Source organism: Ailuropoda melanoleuca, chromosome 2, assembly GCF_002007445.2.
Source record: "Ailuropoda melanoleuca isolate Jingjing chromosome 2, ASM200744v2, whole genome shotgun sequence".
Taxonomy (NCBI): domain Eukaryota; kingdom Metazoa; phylum Chordata; class Mammalia; order Carnivora; family Ursidae; genus Ailuropoda; species Ailuropoda melanoleuca.
The window spans coordinates 2,245,189-2,264,043 of NC_048219.1; the positions used below are offsets into that span (position 1 = coordinate 2,245,189).

Genomic DNA, 18,855 nt, shown 5'->3' on the forward strand with positions numbered 1-18,855 from the left:
GTCTGCTTCCCTGCCCCTCCCCCAGCTCATTAGCATGCAGGCACTGTCTCTGTCAAATAAATAAATTTTATTTTTAAAAAAGAGTTATAGAAGGGGCGTCTGGGTGGCTCAGTCGTTAAGCATCTGCCTTCAGCTCGGGTCATGATCCCAGGGTCCTGGGATAGAGCTCCACATCGGGCTCCCTGTTCAGTGGAAAGCCTGCTTCTCCCTCTCCCACTCCCCCAGCTTGTGCTCCCTCTCTCTCTGTGTCTCTGTCAAACAAATAAAATCTTAAAAAAAAAAAAAAAGGTTATAGGAAGGTTATCCACTTAAATGAACACAAAATGAACTGAGTAAGAGAGCCTGACGCATATACAGTATCTGCACTAAATACTGAGCTCTACAGCTGCAGTAAGTCTCCTAATGGAATGTAATCCAGTGATTAACTCACATAAATCTCTGATGTATTAAATATACGCAGGGCTTTATAGATACATGGGGGACTTAAAAAACCTGCAAATTCAAAATAAGGACATCCTGATAAAAATGAAATTTTCAGACTGGACTTTCAGTGCCTCCTAAGTAACATTAACCCAGAGTAAAGGGATTTAATTAAAAAAAAAAAAAAGGATCTGAGAGAGAGAGAATGTGTGTGCATGCAGCAGGGGAGGGGCAGAGTGAGCTCTCTCTCTGGGGAGAATCCCAAGGAGAATCCCCACTGTGTGCGGAGCCCAACACGGGGCTTGATCTCACAACCCTGAGATCATGACCTGAGCCAAAATCAAGAGTTGGGTACTTGCTTAACTGACTGAGCCACCAAGGCACCCCCAGGGTAAAGGGATTTTTTAAAAAATTTATAAAAGCATAATGATGGATAAAGAGAACACAGAGGGAGCAATGCCAACAAAAATTTTTGAAGCTTAAAAGGAAATGGATGAGACACAAGAAAAATGAATTTTAAATTGGCAAAATGCAGGAAGTAAGCAGATTTACTACATTGCACAACTGCCCCCCAGTGACCCAGGAATTGGGAGCACACAGAAGTACAGATGGCATTAAAAAATGGGAGAATAGACGAAAAGTCTGTACTTAGGAGACAGTAAAATTCTCAGTTCATGCCTCTATGCCCTATAGTTAACAGCCACTCTATCCACAGAATAGCCCAGGCTTCTCTGACAACATGCAGCCCCTGGCCTATGCACGAGGGAACAAAGTACATGGATGAATGTGGTCATGAGCCAAGACGGAGTTAAGTAAATGTTTCCACACAGAAGGCAGAGACTCCCAAACCTTCTGGTCTCTCATGACCCCAGAGCACTGACAGCCCAGCCTGCGCTTTCCAAGCAGGAAACTGGAAGATGAAGAGCAACCCCCCAGGACAACAGCCCAGCCAGGGTCCAACAGCAAAGCTCGTTGGCACCAGCTGCAGCCACACGCACGGCATCCAGAGAGCATCTCACACAACAGATGAGGGAGGGCCCCCGCGCCAAGGCAGGTTGAGGTGAGATGTCACAATGCTGGAGACAAAAATCTTAGAAGCTGCCAGAAATGGAAGACAAATGTAACCTACAAAAGAATGGCTTTGGACAATCGTTACGCTAAAAAAGCAATTCCTTCCTGTTTTTGACGAAAAATAATTTCCAACAGACACTTATATACCTAGGCTTTGCAAAACTACCCAACAAGTGTGGTGACTTTGAGTAGATAATTCTCACCTCTTTGAGCCTCAATGTACTCACTCATCAGTATGGTGGACTGACAGTAATACAACTCAGGGCTGTTGTAGAGATTAAATGAGTTAATATCTATACACATATAGAACTACTGGATACAAGGTAAACATTCAGTTCATGTCCACTACCCTCTTACTACTATTAGTGGTATTACCACCACCACCACCACCACAGTTCGAGAGTGAGTTTTATTTTATTTATTTATTTTTTTAAAGATTTTATTTATTTATTTGACAGAGAGAGACAGCCAGCAAGAGAGGGAACACAGGCAGGGGGAGTGGGAGAGGAAGAAGCAGGCTCCCAGCGGAGAAGCCTGATGTGGGGCTCGATCCCAGGACTCCGGGATCACGCCCTGAGCCGAAGGCAGACGATTAACAACTGTGCCACCCAGGCGCCCCAGTGAAGTGGGTTTCTAAGTAAGGTCCAATATCCTGCACCTGAAAACCCAGGTCCCATGCGCGTAGTACACTGAAAAGTGAGGTCCACAAAAACAATCACGAGAACCACCCTTTTAAACCACTAGATTAAATAGGGGCGTCTGGCTGGCCCAGTGGGTAGAGCGACTCCTGATCACACAGTCATGGGTTCAAGCCCCTTGCTGAGGGTACAACTTCCATAAAAAAATAATTAAATAAAATACGAGATAAAGTATAGCCACTGAGTTGAGATCAAGCTAAGGACCTAAAAACCAGCTCTCGCAAGCAAATTTTCTGCTGAGGAGTGCAGCACAAGTCCTGAAGTCACATTCAGCTATGCCATGCTTTTTGTCACAACTGTAATTCTGAAACGACAAGATGAGACAAGAGGTGGGAAGACGGAGCAAAAGTCAGCGAGTTAAGGAGTAAGATGACAGTCTGAGTTCTGACACTGTTTCCAGCAGCTGGGAGGCGCTGAGCAGGAAAGTCAGCATTGTGCCACAGACTCCCCTATTCTCAAAAGGGAGAAACGTATCCCACTGTCTACATCCATACTATGATGGTTAAAGGAAAAAGAAAAGCTGGTATGAAAGCATCAGGAGGAAAAACTGATCTACTCTTGGCTACTCACTTCACCTTCTTCTACCTACTCAATCCGTCAACCACGCACGAGGTCGTATCTTCTCTGCATTTGTGTTCCTCCTGTGTGCTACAGTGTAAGCGGGGCCAACTGGGAGGCAGGGTGATGGGACAGGAAGGACAGATGCAGGGTGATGGGACAGAATGACAGATGGGCCTGGGACCCACAGATTCCCCCTCCCAGCTAGATGGCCAGTAAACAAGCAAGCGCAGTCCCTCAACTAGTCAGCTAAAGCAATGCAACGATGTCCAAGAGACAGCATACAAATGCCAGTCCAGTGACAACTACTATCACTAGCATCCTCAAGGACTCTTGATATAAAAGGATTTTAGTGTGCTGGAGGGTAGGTGTTCAGATACCATGCACTGGTTCATAATGAACTAATGAAACAAGAACTGGACACATTTGGGGGCGGGGGCTGGGGGGACACTTACGAAGTAAGTGGCTTTGAAAAGCAGATGCCTGTTTGACTTTCAGAGCGTTAACAGAATGGAAAACCACATCTCATATACAATGAGTCCCTTGCAAAAAGTAACTCGTTAGAAGGGAGCACTCCCTACGACAAGAAATATGTAACCAGATACATAAGATTAATGAAAACCCGGAAATTATTATTTAGAGTACACAGCACACAGCAGCTGGTCAATGAACGATTAAGAAATGAAACCAGAAATAGCCCCAATAATATTAAAAAATGTATAAACACTCTTCTGAAAATGTACTAGAACAAAGACTCAGTCACGGGATGTAACTGAAATTTTTAAAACTCATTTAGTCCTTCAATGTGGCAAGTGACAAAAAAGTTTCTGCTCTTAAATATGGGAAAATCCTATTTTTTAAAAAAATTTTTTGCAAGGAAAGGACAAAGATACAAGAGGCACTGCCACTAAAAAGGGTAAGAGAAAGGAAACATTAACATTCAAGCACAGGTTAGAAAGCCAGTTACTCAACGTCAGGGCCTAATCCCTAAGAAACGTGGCAAAAAACTGAACAACACATTTATGATACGCTGACGTCAGACTAGCAACGGAAGAGGTACGCTTCTAGCTTACCATGTGGACAAAGAATGTCTTCATTAAAATTTAATTCCTCCTCCTCTTCTTTTCTTTCTTCTTTTGATTCATCTAATCAAAAGAAATACAGATAATAACTACTCTGTTACATTTGAAGCTCAAAGTAGCAGAGATACGACTGTGCACAATTTTGAACAAAGAAAACTTAAAACATTCTAAAAATTAGACCCAAGTGATTCCTACATGCTCCTGCTAGGAAGTGTTATATTTCTTTCCCTTAAAAGGAAAGAAAAAAATCCCTGAATGGCAGTTTTACTTTTTTCAAGATTTAGATTATGCAAAAAAATGTTCCTTTTTTCAAACTGAAAAATACTTTACATATCCTTCCATTAATTCTAGTCAAGCTATTCAGAATACGGGATCATAAACCAAGTTAATCATCTACATGTCATGTCATTTTCACCCACCTATTCTTTTCGGGGTTGAACAGAAAGCTTCAGAAAAGACTAATGAGAAATAAGGACTTAACCTTTAACATCAAAAATATATATTAAGAACTGTGCTTTTCCCGTTAACATTTCTCTTCCAATATCCACTTTTCCTATCTGTCCACACTGTATCACCATGAATTCGTAGTTGTGTATACCAGGTAGACAAATAGAAAGTCTTAAGTCTAGGGAGATTAGAATAGTTATCCATGGGTTTTAATTTAAGTACATAAGACATTTAAAGAATATTTACTAATCATTAAAAAGCTCAGTAGAAAACTGGGCATAGAAAGGACACTCTCGGTCACACACACAAATACAACTAACTTCTCAAATAAAGGACCATGGTTGATCTCGATGGTAATTTTGAAAGGCAAAGCCCTGACACTGCTAAGTCACTTTTCATATATCAAGACTAGTAAAAGCTGATGTGAAAGGTATACTCTTTATGTTGACAAAAGCATGGAAAAACAAGCCCCCGTGTACTTTCTGGAGAAAGTTTACCAAGACGTATCAGTACACGGCAATTATAAATGGGTGTAATTCTCTGATCCAACAATTTCTGGGAGTTTATGCAGAGGTACGTACAAGCATACATAAGGACGCTCACTTTATCTGTTCTTACGTATTAACTGTACAAAACTAAAAAAGAACCAGTTAAATAAAAAGAATACATCCACACAATGAAATACAGCCACTAAATAAAAAGAACCATATACTTTAACAGAGGAAAATGTACAACTGCATCTACAGGAATGCCATTATTAAACAAACAAAACCCAATTAGAATGATTGTATCTGGAGGAAAGGCTTGCAGAGATTTTACTCTGTTCCTTCTGTACTGCTTTAAGCTCTTAAAATCTCTGAATGGAGGAAGGGGGAGAAGAGAAGCATATCACTCTCAAACCAACATGAAAACGATTTTCAAGCTAGGCCAGCATCAAGATACTTTCAATTACGGCACCTGACTTTACGTAAAAGGAAGCATCACTGGGGTGCCTGGCTGGCTCGGTGGAGTGCGCGACTCAGATCTCGGGGTTTTGATTTGGAGCCCTATATTGGGTGTTGAGATTACTTAAAAGCTTAAAAAAAAAAAAAAAGAAAAAGAAAAAGGACCACTGGACCACTAACACATCAAGAAGCTTAAAAGAGCACCAAGTTAATATTTAACACACTGGGTCACACGATGCTACTAAAAATATGGTTTTTAAATGACAGGACAAAAACACTGAAACTAAAGTTAAGTTCATGAATTGTATAGCAGAGCAAGATTTTTTTAACCAGGGGCGCCTGGGTGGCTCAGTCCGTAAGCATCTGCCTTCGGCTCAGGGCGTGATCCCAGGGTCCTGGGATTGAGCCCCACATCAGGCTCCTCTGCTGGGAGCCTATTTCTTCCTCTCCCACTCCCCCTGCTTGTGTTCCCTCTCTCGCTGGCTGTCTCTCTCTCTCCATGAAATAAATAAATAAAATCTTAAAAAAGATTTTTTTAACCAAAAGAAAAAAAAACTCTTAAATTTGAAAATGCTAAAAATCACAGCTTAAAACAAATAGTGGCTTTGGAGTTTTTATTTTCTTAAAAAGTTAAGACTTGTTGAATTACTGTGTGGTATACCTGATAGTAATACAATGCTGTATTAACTACCCTTCAAAAAAATCATAGTACATTTATTAAAATAAAAAAATATACAAAAAATAAAAGGTAGTGATATCGGAAGACCGCCACCAAGAAAATTCAGAGTATTTCAGTAAGAATGTTAATGTTATTCAAAGGATAATTTTTAAAAACCTATGTATGTAGATCCTGATATTTGGATAAGAACACTAGGTGAGACAATCGCTTCAGGGTCACTAATTGTACTTGAATAGACTGATCAAACCACCAGCTTCCATTTTAAACCTATGAATAATTTTAGAGCCTTAATTCCCCTTGTATCTTATGAAACACTGATTATAAAATTCAATTTAGTCGCTGACCTATATTAACATAATTTCCTACTTGAAAGCATAGCTTCAGAAAACAGAAGAATTTATAAGCAAAACGCTATTCATATGCTGCCTTCCCTCCTGGATGAAAACCACAGAAGCACAGGCTCATTTTATTTGCCAAAGGCAGCCTGTAACTGTGGCAGATAATCTATAACCAAACATACTGAGCTGACAATATACTATGTGACTGGTGGCAGACTCACCTTTCTTAAGAATTTTAGTCTGGAGCAGAATAAAAAAGAATTTTGCACGTGATTAACTAGAGAGACCGGGCGCAAAAAGGATGCCCGGGTGCACGGAATTCCTCATGTGAGCTGCTGAGCCCTTGCTCAATTTCAGTAACTTAACAATCTTTTATTTGCTCTGAGACACCGGAGAGCTTTGGGTTTAATAAAACTGGCCTCTAGAATTGCACGGATGGGAATTCTGCGGCGCCGTCCACGGCCACCCACACACAGACTTTTCGCATTACCTTTGTTCAAGGTGTTGCCGTTCATCTTCCCGTTGCTTTGGTCTACGTCACCATCTTGTTCATCTAGCTGTTCCAGAGCGAGCTGGCGCCAACTGCGCAGGGAGGATTTCCCCACCCAAAATCCATCACTGCTGCGGAACAGAGACCACGTGACATCATGCAAGGAACATTTCCTAACGGCCCTTCTTTACGTGTGAAGGTCATGAACTAAAATGAACTACAAACATTCAAAATCTGCTATGGTCCACACAATTTTTTAACCCACTCCCATGTTTTGGCCATTTTCACTCTTCGCTACTGAAATGCAGGTATCTCAGATGCTGCTTTTATCCCAAATCTTATCCTGCTTCCTCAATTACATTCAGGCCGAACACAACTCAATGGGCTACTTTCCTTCCCTTGACGTCCACTCCCAAAGACATACAGGTCCTCACATATATACGTCCACGTCCACGTACAAACACATTTAAAGGGTCATGAGGCTGTTTGCAGAATGACCAAAAACAGTGAGCTAGGTTAATCTTTATTTGGAAAATATATAACGGAAGTTAAACCCAGATGTAACAAGTGCCGTAATAGATGCCATCCGAGCTTACTGGTTCCTGGGTCCAGAGGCCCGTTAGGGAGCGGCACTCGACTGACTCCAGGTCTGCTGGGTATTTCTGCCAAGGATGCTCCCCTGGGTACCCTCTGTTAATACACTCCGGCCTCTCTAGAGGGACACCCCATGCCTGAACACACACTAACACGCTGCCTTGGTCTGGTCAGACCTCAGCTCCGCCCCTCTGCTTCTACTTTTCTAACGGATGGAATGCAGTCCCAAAGGCTAGGTGACTCGGCTTTGGGCAACTTTGCAAACAGCCAACCTCCCTGTTGTCCACATCATTACTCTTCTTTCTTCGAAAAATCCTAACTCCTATTGTCTATAAATTACAAGCCATTTGGTTATTACCTCTTACAACTATTTCGGTTTATCATCAACAGTAAACACTGTGCAACATACCCCTTCACCGTCGCCTTTAGCAGATTATTAACAGTTTTATAATCTTCATTTAGTTGGCTCTTCAGACGCAACACGCGGCAGCGTTCTACCACACACTCCTTACACAGGGCTTTCACTAGAGGCGAGAGAGAGGGAGAGCAAACGGGAGTTTGTTCACGCGCAGATTACCTGTGAGCAAAGTGTCAGGACTTCACAGAACACAGTTCTAAAGCAAAGTCACAATTTTGACAACAGGGAAAACTGGTACATATCCTAAATTATTTAGGTGATACAGATTTCAAGACAGCAAAATTTTTATCTGCATAAAGAAAGAACAATGAGAGATGAAATGTCTAAATACGCTAAAACAGGCCATGCCACGAAGCACAGTATTCTCCAAGGTTTAGATGCATGTTTTACAAGAGTTAAATAACTGAGGCTCTAAGGTTGGGGGAGACAACATTATCTGACAATTATAAATGTAATGTTAATTGAAAGCTCCATGTGAGTATGAAATATTGGAACACTTCAAAACACAGAACACTAAAGGGGGGAAAAAACCCCACCAAGGGCCGATTTAAAACTCACAGTTGTAGGAATCCTATGAAATGTGATTCTATGAAAGATCTTATCACAGCTTAGTTCATTGATCATGAATCAAAAACAAATTTAGAAAGCAAAACTCCAGATGTGTACAAGAGAAGGCCTGGATCATGCAGTTAAATAAATGCCAGTTCTTATGCACTAAGTTGTACACATTCAGAAAACGGCATTTAATTTGGGAAAGGAGGGAGGGTGATCACACAATTTTGTTTTATTAGACTCACCTATGGATACGAGGTGGGGCCTATGTTGCTCATTAAAAAGAAAAATGTTTTGAGGCAAGACAACGAGAACCAAAGAGACTATGGATACTATGTTATTATATAAAGGTCTAAAGTCAAAGCAGAATCAGGCAGCTTCCATTCATAAGCTAAGTAACAATCTACAGAAGACGTGCCATCAACCAGACCAAGGTTCAAGTACTCTGAAGAGTACTGAACAAAGTAACAAATTACTACCAGATGGCTTTCTCAAAAGAAGAAAATTTTGTCTCCTTTGGGAGGAAAACATGGAAACTCAATAAAAAGTGATGTATAGTGCTATGTAACTTCTTTAGTTAGCAAATCCTGTCTGCAAAGCATATAGAACATTTGAACCGGCTGGCACAGTCTGGGTCAGATGATCAGAGACCACAGGGTGAGGCTTCATGAATTACTTCATACGCAGAGAAGACACCCCAAATTACCAGTTAGTCTTGGTCCTCCCCCGTATCGACTATAGAAAATGTCAGCCGCATATTCAGATATTCTCTTCATAATTGAGATCTTGTCAGGATGGAGCTTGTCATGGGAACACAGGCAAGCGTGATTATCGATAGGCTTGGTGGGTGTCGATTCATCCAACCACTTCTGCAGCCACTCGAGAGAGACAAACTCATAGGGTTCTGAGAAGAAAGGAAAGGAGAGAGTCTATGTACTTTTACAGCTTTTTGACTAAGTGATACATTCATTTTCCTCAAAAGACAATGCAAACTCTGTCCAAAGTTAGCAGAATCAGAAGCATCACTGTTCAGGGAAAATGTCTGAGGACTGCGACACAAAGCTCCATTTAACTACCCCTCTTCTGGTTCAAGGAGCTGTGTACGATAGGGACGAATCGGCACAGTGCCCTATGAGATCGGCTGGTATTATTAACCACATTCTACAAAAGAGGCATCCACAGAGAGAAGTGTCTTGCTTGACAGCACAGAAGAGCTCTGATCAGGACACCCACGACTGTTAACTATAAAGCCATACTCCACGCCAGCTCGCAAATCACATAACCTCATTCCCTATTATGTTTATTTCATAAATGATTTTCATAAACACTTTTCACCAATATGTGATATACACGTGGAATTGAAAATGAAACGTCTGACTGAGTTCTAAGTTAGATTAACCTCATCAGCTATAGCCACACTTTCATAAGCCAGTTTCAACCACTGAACTTTTCTCCATCCAAGAGGGTACTGATGTCAATTAAAACGTATTTGATTTCCCCACCCCAATCTGTATCATGAGCTATTCATGACATTATTATTTCAAGAAAGTAAGCTATTTTAAACGAATTTCAGGATGAAGTACACTAGAATTCAATTGTTACTGATTTTGAAGTTGCAAAAATTAAGACAAAACCAAACCACCTCAAACTGAGTTTTCATTTGGGAAAACAGAGTCCATGAGTTCCCTAAAAGTCAAAATTAAAGACAAAGGGCCAGCTTTGATTACTTACAAAGATCTCCAGTGAGTCCCAGCATAAAACATAGAAGAAAACATACAGAAATTGAATTTACGTATTTGAATTATGTACTACTTCTGATGAGATCTGAGGGATAGACAATTCAACTCAAAGCCCATTTTGACCACTTTTATACTACAAGTCTAGAAAACTAATTTCCATTTCAAGTTTAGTTTGAAACATTTCAATTTTTACAAAAACAAGATTCGGCATTGTCACATCCCTTATTTGTGCTAAGACTGTGCATTGTCAACTGAGAGCCTTCCGAGTGGTCAGCCCTAACGCAGCCGCAGAGAAAGAGCTCATGACTGCAAGCTGACACCAACGTCTGATCCAAGTTCTGCCACCGAGAAACTGAACTTGAGCAAGTCACTTAAACTCTCTATGCTTCAGGTCTTTTATTTGTAAAATGAAGGTAATAATACCTGCCTTCTACCTACCTCACAGGGATGTTGTTGAATGTAAAAGATAAGATAAGTGAAGCATTTTGAGCTTTTTGGAAGAAAAGAGATATAGAAAAGTTAATCATACATTCACACAATATATAAAGAGGAGACCTTAACATTCAGTATAGATTAACATGGCTGTGGCACTTTATAATATATAATGGCGTGGTTCGTTAAATTCAAAATACTTCCCAATTTTATTTGCCATTTATCATGTTTAATCTGCCCGGGACAGAGTACACTGGGTATCTTAAGAATGCAAAGACAAATGATCTCTACCCAAGAAAGGGAAATCAAAGTTTGAGCGTTATCTCATCTTTTCCCAAATACAGTCACATAGGTTAAAATTTTCATTAATCTAAAGGCCATCAAAGGAGGGGAAACAGAACTGTGACACAGAGCCACATTCGAGAATAATTCAGCAGTTGTTCTCATTTCCCCAGGAGCTGGGGAGGGGAGCAGAGCAGATGACACCTGCTATGGCTACCTGGAAGAATACACGTAAGGACCCAGACCCTCACAAGAAAAGGAATCTAGGAAAACTGTATGTGCACAAAGCACGGCTGGCCAAGGGCTGTCTGCTGGGATTCGATGCCCAGGGCGGCCATGCCCGGGACCACTATGACAACAACGTGGTTCAAAGGCAGTCTGTTTGAGACAACAAGCTCCGATCCCCTACTAGAGTCATACAGAAAACTTCCAAGTGAAGCGTATTCTGGTTTTGGGCAGTTTCACACAAATTAAATGTAAGATATGAAGATTAGAAAAATGTCTGATTTTATAGTAAGAGGAGGAAGAGAGCAGAGAGCGGGCCTGGGATTCTGATGTAATAAATACCGTTATTATTCATTCTGCCCATTTTCTAGATTTAGTATGCTGGAGGACCTCTCGGAGGAAGAGTGACTGTGGTCACATAGGTCTCTCTTTCTTTCATTTTCAATCTCCATTACTATAAAGAGTTTAGTATCAATCTCTGCCAAGAGTATCCCTGAGGATCTGGGTCGAGCACAAGTCTCAACGGTTAAGGAGGATTCGCTTCTGGGAAATTTTTATACTATAGATGCTTCTGCTCTAGACAAAGACTCAGGGCAGGTTCTCTAGGACTTGGGATCCAAAAAACCATCTGAGCACCGCCTTCCAAAGGCATGGTAATCAACCACCAAAAAGGAATGAGAACTCTATTCGCCAAGTTGGAGATACCGAAGTGTTTAAAATCTCAGCATTTGGCAAAACAGGAAAGCACTTGTTAAAATATTTAGTGAAGGAAATGTACATTTTGGTGACAGTTACTTGTAAATTTTTTTTTTTTAAATGCCTGGATTGAACATAGGAATTTTCTTTGGGGGGAGTTATAAAAGTCCAGGAAAGACTGTGACATCAAAAATATTTGTAACACTCCACCTAGAGATAAAATTTAAGATTATTTAGAGAGAATTTATTTTAATAAAAAGGGCCAAAAGGGTCTGTGTTCCCAATGAGGCTTATTACTTTAGGTAAAGTGACTCTTCTTTAAATATATTCACAAACACACATAGGATTTAGAAAATGTATAACAAAGACTTGCATTGGCAGCACAAAACCACAATCATCTGCTTTGGGATTTTTCAACATTTTAGCACAACATAGATTTTCTACTCTGTAAGTTTACTGCAAATGGGAAAAGAAAATTATGAAGTTCATAACTGGTAAAAGTACTGATACAGAGACATATTCTAAGAACATAAGCACAGGTTCTGTGGGAAACAGCCAAGAGAAGTGCAAGTATGCGTTAGTTAACCTGACACATCACACCTCTGGGCCATGCAGTAGTTTTAAAGAGTGGGTCAAAAACAGCATTTTACTTTAGATTCAGGAAGTCCCCTTCTCTCGTCTAACGAATGCAGGAAACTGGGAATACAGTTCAAAAAATAGATATCTAGGTCTCAACTCCTTTGAATAAATTTAGAGATTCGAATCATATTCATTTCCAAATCATTTCCAGTAAAATTAAGGTCAGTCTAACTCTTCAGAATAATCCCAACCCTTAGGACAGAGTGAGAGTAACAGGTTACAAAGAAAGGTCAGAATCAAAGATGTAGTTCAGAAAGAACTTTTAAGAGCTATTCTAACAGATTTAGCGATTTATATTCATCTTTTGTTTAAAGTTACACCAGTAATACAAAATTAAGATATGAAAAAGACAAACCACAAGTACAATTATGCTTGAGTATTTATTTTCTAAAATTAGGATTAAACTGCCTCTTCTTTATGCAGGAATTGGGCCTGGGGAATTCTGTCTATGAAACGACAAAGACAGTGTATCATTACTAACGGCATAGCAGCCTGGAAAAGTTGGGGTTTTCTTTCTGAGGCACTAGGTAAACTTGCATTAAACATACACAGTAAAGGGATGGGCTGGCTCATGTGGGATAATTCTTAAGAAATTAGGGGTCAGCAGAAAGCTCTCCTATTCTTAGAATATTGATATTAAATTTCAAATTAGTCTAATAGTATCGTAAAAAATAGCACTCAGAAAAGAATGCCAGTTAATACGGCCAGAGCACAAACAGTGCAAGGAAACAACATAGTGAGATGCTTCCATAGTAATCCAATCAGATCTTTTGTTAAGAACAAATTAGTATCTCACAGAACAGAAACATCTGTAAGACTCATATACATATATATGCAGAGCGCTGACCTAAACCTTGTAATTTATTAAGAGCTTCCCGTTCTTAAAAGTACATGATAATGAAGATTCTATGGAATGCTACACATCAGATTATTGCTGGTTTACACAGTAAATTTGTAGTCATTAAGCTGGCATGAGTGATTATAGGAAAGGGGAGGGGCAAGTTTGTTCATACACATCTGTGAACATGAAAGAAACAAGGCACATCATGGCAACAGTGCTGTCCCAGAATATCTTACAGACCAGCTCCAGCAGGTAACCTTTGGTACAGCTCCTTAACCTCTTCATGTTTAGCTTTTCCTTTGTCCACACTCTGCTTGCGCATCTCGGCCATTTCGATACACCACTCCTCAAACTTGGAATTATCTCGGTCTACCAGCTCTTGAAGAAAGGCTATTCAAAACAGAAAAGACAAAAAAATAATGCTTTCCTGTTTTCAAACACACAGAACCAGGCCAACCTCTGAATTATACCAAATACTGGCTAGGATTCTGGTGGCAACTTCCTCCTGAAGGCAAAGTAAAACTGGTAACAGCCATTAGAATAATGCTGGGTGACGCCCGACCTGGTCTCCATGATGTCATCAGCCAATTGGAGCCATCAAATGGCTCAGAAATACCACTCAAAATTGAGGATGCCACAGGGCACAGATAGTATTAGGTAAAATGACAACTGAAGACTGCCTTCAGGCCAGTAGCAACTCTTCTTCTTCTAAATTAAGTATGCTCTACGCCCATCGTGGGGCTCAAAATCACGACCCTGAGATCAAGAGTCCCATGCCCTACCAACTGAGCCAGCCAGGCAGCCTACAACTGTTCTTTTTAAAAAGATGATCTATAAAATTAATTTAAAATGGCTAAAACACATTTGTATGCTTTACAAATTAAACCAAATGGCTCTTTAAATACATGTTTTGCTTACCTATAGAATTTAAACTGTTTTTGCTTTTCTTTGGGAGGGGAGGGTTCAGTGGAATAGTTCCGTTAAGGGCTCCTTTTGCTTGAAAACTCACCTTTTTTTTTTTTTTAAAGAATTCATTTTTGGCACACCTAGGTGGCATAGCTGGTTAAGTGTGCGACTCCTGGTTTCAGCTCAGGTCATCATCTCATGCGTTATGAGACTGAGCTCCCTGCTCAGCCAGGAGTCTGCTCGAAGATTCTCTCCCTCTTGTCCCCGCCCCCTCTCAGGAGGAGACCCCCCCCAACAACTCTCTCTCAAATAAATAAATAAATACTGAAGTAATCTACACCCAACATGGGGCTCAAACCCACAACGCAGCCAGCCAGGTGCCCCCAAAACTCACTACTTTATTAAGTAGGTTCCATGCCCAATGTGGAGCCCAATGCGGGGCTCGAACTCATGATCAAGACCTGAGCTGAAATCGAGTCAGATGCTAAACCAACTGAGCCACCCAGATGCCCTTAAACTCACTACTTTAAAGCAAATTCGTGATTATATCTACTTTCATCAACATCTACCATATGCAATGAACCTTTCTTGACAAATTAAAGCAGTAATTTCCTGTCATTGACCTGTGAGCACGGGTATGCTACAGTATTTGCCTTCTATAACCTTGGAAAATTGCTCACCTGGTACCTGAACAGTTGTGGTGGTTTTTTCTTGAGTTTGTAGTCTATACACCAACATATACGCATTTCGAGAGCAGTGCGTTCCTTTCCCACACTTGGGTTTACGCGTCTGGGACTTAGAAGGTTCTGCTGAGGTGAAGAAATAAAAGGTAACTAAATTAGAATGTCTATGGTCAGTTGATGCTTTTGCAGGGGAGGGGCAGGAGAAGGGCCACAGGACACAATTCTTACAATACACATTCAAGATACTTATTACTTTTTAAGTAGGTCAACATCCAGTGTGGAGCCCAACAGAGGGCTTCAACTGATGACTCTGAGATCAAACCCTGAGTCGAGATCACAAGCCAGATGCCCTAGCAACTGGCTAGGTGCCCTCACATTTAAGATACTTTAACAGGGATCTAAAACACTAAAAGGCAATACAAATTCAGGATGCTTGTTGGATGTCTGAATATTTAAACAGGTTTATACCCTACCCCCTTGTGTACTATATTCCATTTTTAAAAGATGGTTAAGTACTATTTTTCATGAAGACAAACCTAGAAGCAGAAAAAAGGTACTACTGCAACGAGTTTATTTTAATGTTGGTCTTGGATTATAAAAATAAATTCAGATTATTTTAGCAAACAGATGGTTCCCAGAGAGGAGAGGGTAGGCTGATCAGTTAAATGGGTGGTGGGGATTAAGGAGTGCACTGGTGTGGTGGGCACGGGGTGTCGGATGCAAATGTTGAATCACTATACTGTGCACCTGAAACTAATGTAACACTGTAGGTTAACTGGAATTAAAATAAAAACTTAACAAAATGGCATGTTCATTAAAATGAAATGCTATTGTAATGAGCGCAAAGATTAGCCACTAGTATCTGTGAATTCAGTAGCAAGTAGAAACATTAAGTGTTCTGAATGTCAAGTCTATCACATGAACGTGATCTTCAAAATGGTGCTGAGGATGCCAGGGTAACCTTCCGGGGTGGGGGGGGGGTGAGATCCTGCTTAGTTCTGGGGAAATCAATGACCAGATCTTCAATTCACTATGTTCTTTTCTAGAATCAATCCACCTCCACACTGCGGTTCCACTCATGGTTTCTGCCTCTCCTCTCAGTTATCCTCCCGCTTTAACGAAAGAAAGACATAACCTCTCACCCAGAGATTAAAAGTTTTAGCCATGTCATTAGAAGAAACGTTTACAATAAAATTTTGCTTTGTGTTTAATTCAAAAGTTTATTAATATACTTATATTGATTATGTGGTGATATTTATAATTTTAAAAAGCTCAATCCAAAAGAATTTTGAACTACTTAGAGACTTACGGTTACAGAAATCTTAAGTATATTCCATTAGGAAAAAATCCCATACGGTCAGCTATAATGTAAATACTACAAGGAGAAAGGGTAAGGGTTAAAAAATGTCTTCCTCTAAAGAAAGATCCATACATTTGTCTCTGAAAAGTTGGTACTATGTTACTAATTACATTTGGACTCTCTTAAAAGAGTGATGTTACAGTTTTATTATTTGTCAGAAATCACACCATCTGTAGCTACTTAAAATTAGGTTAAAAAATATCGGATTTTAAAATGTTCAGGGAGGGGCACTTGGGTGGTTCAGTCAGGTAAGCACTTCACTCCTGGTTTCAGCTCAGGTTATGGTCTCAGGGTTCTGAGATTGAGCCCTGTGTTGGGCTGCATGCAGAGGCTGCTTGGAATTCTCTCCCTCCCCCTCTGCACCTCTCTCCACAAGCACTCTCTCTCAAATAAAATCTTCAAAAAAAATTAAAATGTTCAGGAACACAAATTTGTTCAATATTCTTGTAGAGAACACAGGACAAAAAGTTGGAAGACTACCACTACAGGGAATTAACAATGTCAGGGGCGTGTACAGTAAAGAGGAGGTCGGGCATTTCTAACTAAAACGTATTAAGATTTAACATGTTTGATATTTTTTTAAAAAAGATTTAGTGCAAGGGGAGCCTGCGTGGCGCAGTCGTTAAGCGTCTGCCTTCGGCTCAGGGCGTGATCCCGGCGTTCTGGGATCGAGCCCCACATCAGGCTCCTGTGCTAAGAGTCTGCATCTTCCTCTTCCACTCCCCCTGCTTGTGTTCCCTCTCTCGCTGGCTGTCTCTCTCTCAAATAAATAAGTAAAATCTTAAAAAATAAAAAATAAAAATAAATAAAAAAGATTTTATTTATGGGAGAGAGAGAACACCCATGAGGGAACAGGGGGAGGAACGGGGGGGGGGGAGAAACACAGGGAGGAAGAGGGATTAGCAGAATCCACGCTGACTGCTGAGCCCAATGCGGAGCTTGATCCCAAACCCTGAGACCATGACCTGAGCCAAAATCAGGAGCTGTACCCTCAACTGAATGAGCCACCCATGTGCCCCAACATGCTCGACATTTTGGGTGAGATGGAATATAAACCAATTCAAAGAAGTTCATGATAGAAAACAAGAATAAGTGACTCATGGAATTTCTATTTTTGATCAAACAGATGAAATTTGCCACGTACATTGCATACAGCAGTGAGAGGTATTAAAACATTGGGATGGGATCCTGATAGGGTGGAGTCTCTTTCTCTTGAACTATTTTAAAATTTAGGGCTGTCAATATGTAGAAGATAAACAAAACAGCCTTAGCAATGCTTTTAATCCTACAATACTCTGACTAAAATTAAGGCAAATCAAATAAACCTCAGTAAAGAACAGCTAAAACCACATTCTCAGTTTTGTTCCCAGAGTCTAATAAAAAAAAAATATATATATATATATATACTGTTAAGAATCGCAGTATTAAAAGTGGGAATAACATAGTTGAATATCTATCTATAAACACCTAAATGTGATTTAAAAATAGAAACTCTCTCTCTAAATTACAAAAACCTGGTCCCATTTAACCATCCACGGAAAGATTCCCCATATGCTTCACAAGCCAACTCCAACGGCCATTCTCCTGACACCTTGGGAAAGTGGCTCTGATTCATTAAGAAAGAACAATGGCAGGAGACACACAACTATTCCCAATCCTTTTCTCTTATTTAGACCCCACAGTCCAAACCTCACCCTAAAATGACACACACGGTAATAAAGTGATGAGAAGCTCAGACGAGATGCCTCCTACTGGAAGAACTATTCACTTCTGTAGGGAATAAGGGGGCATTCCGGCCCAAGAACATGGGACGTGATAACAGCTATTCACCAAGTACTCCCAATGGCAGAACTCATCACTACAAAACAGCAGGCAGCTTACCCCCCAGAGGCACTGCTCACATTCCAAGGGAAGGGAAAAGATACTTCACAGGAAGGCGCAGGCCCTGTTCTCAGAGCAATGGTCCCCCGCTAGAGCTATTTCCCTAACATGAATCTCCTAACCCAAAGAAAAGGACTACAAATCCTAGTACTTTAACTCTACTGTTCATCGTTTTAAGCTTAATACCTGCTATCCTCTCCCCTTTACATCCCCTCTCTTACCCAAAATTAAACTGGTTATTGAATATTTGCCTTCAAACTGCACTGAAAACATTACTGAAACCATCTCCGGGGGAAAAAATCTTTTTTTTTTTTTTTTTAATTCAGGCATTGCTAACAAAAGATGTTCAGAGATTTTATGTGTGTTTAAGAAATGCAAATATCCTTGCTAACCCAGAACCGAATCTTGGAAAGTAAGAATTTATCACAAAGATCTCCAGTAAAAAAAAAAAAAAAGAAAAAAGAAAGAACGAAAGAAAAAAGAAAGAACGAAAGAAAAAAGAAAGAACGAAAGAAAAAAGAAAGAAAAAAAAGAAAAGAAAAAAAAGAAAAATTTATATTTTAAAAGGGCACTCACAACTTAAAGGTTTTACCTAGATCTTCCTCAATCCCTAGTTGTAATTTCTTCCCCTCCATCTTTTCTATGTCTTCATCATTAAATTTATACCATTCACCGGACTGTGGATCTTTCACATGGGCAATGTAGTGGCCAGAGTAAGCACTCACTCCTCTGTGTATAAGGACCGCACTGAGTTCATACACATAGGACCCACCTGGAAAAAGAGAAAGGGAGAAAGTGAAAGTTTGCAGAACAGTATTTCTTCTTATATCCTGAGTCTGAACTGTAATGATTAAAACTGTTTTGAGAGAATTCAAAACAT

The 18,855-nt window shown here is 40.2% G+C and overlaps 1 protein-coding gene across 7 annotated transcripts in view; it reads right to left on the reverse strand.

Moving 5' to 3' along the window:
- USP48 (ubiquitin specific peptidase 48) overlaps positions 1 to 18,855 on the reverse strand; it is a 92,988-nt gene that overhangs the window by 29,707 nt on the left and 44,426 nt on the right. For 2 of the 7 annotated variants that reach the window (XM_002919521.4, XM_034645980.1), the window contains 7 exons: positions 18,568 to 18,747; positions 14,732 to 14,860; positions 13,386 to 13,535; positions 8,998 to 9,195; positions 7,731 to 7,845; positions 6,728 to 6,858; positions 3,821 to 3,892 (listed from right to left, as the gene is read on the reverse strand). In XM_002919521.4, the coding sequence (XP_002919567.1) occupies positions 3,821 to 3,892; positions 6,728 to 6,858; positions 7,731 to 7,845; positions 8,998 to 9,195; positions 13,386 to 13,535; positions 14,732 to 14,860; positions 18,568 to 18,747 (975 nt within the window). The remainder of the gene's footprint in view (positions 1 to 3,820; positions 3,893 to 6,727; positions 6,859 to 7,730; positions 7,846 to 8,997; positions 9,196 to 13,385; positions 13,536 to 14,731; positions 14,861 to 18,567; positions 18,748 to 18,855) is intronic. The other 5 variants (XM_019799979.2, XM_019799977.2, XM_019799978.2 and 2 more) reach the window with 5 other exon arrangements.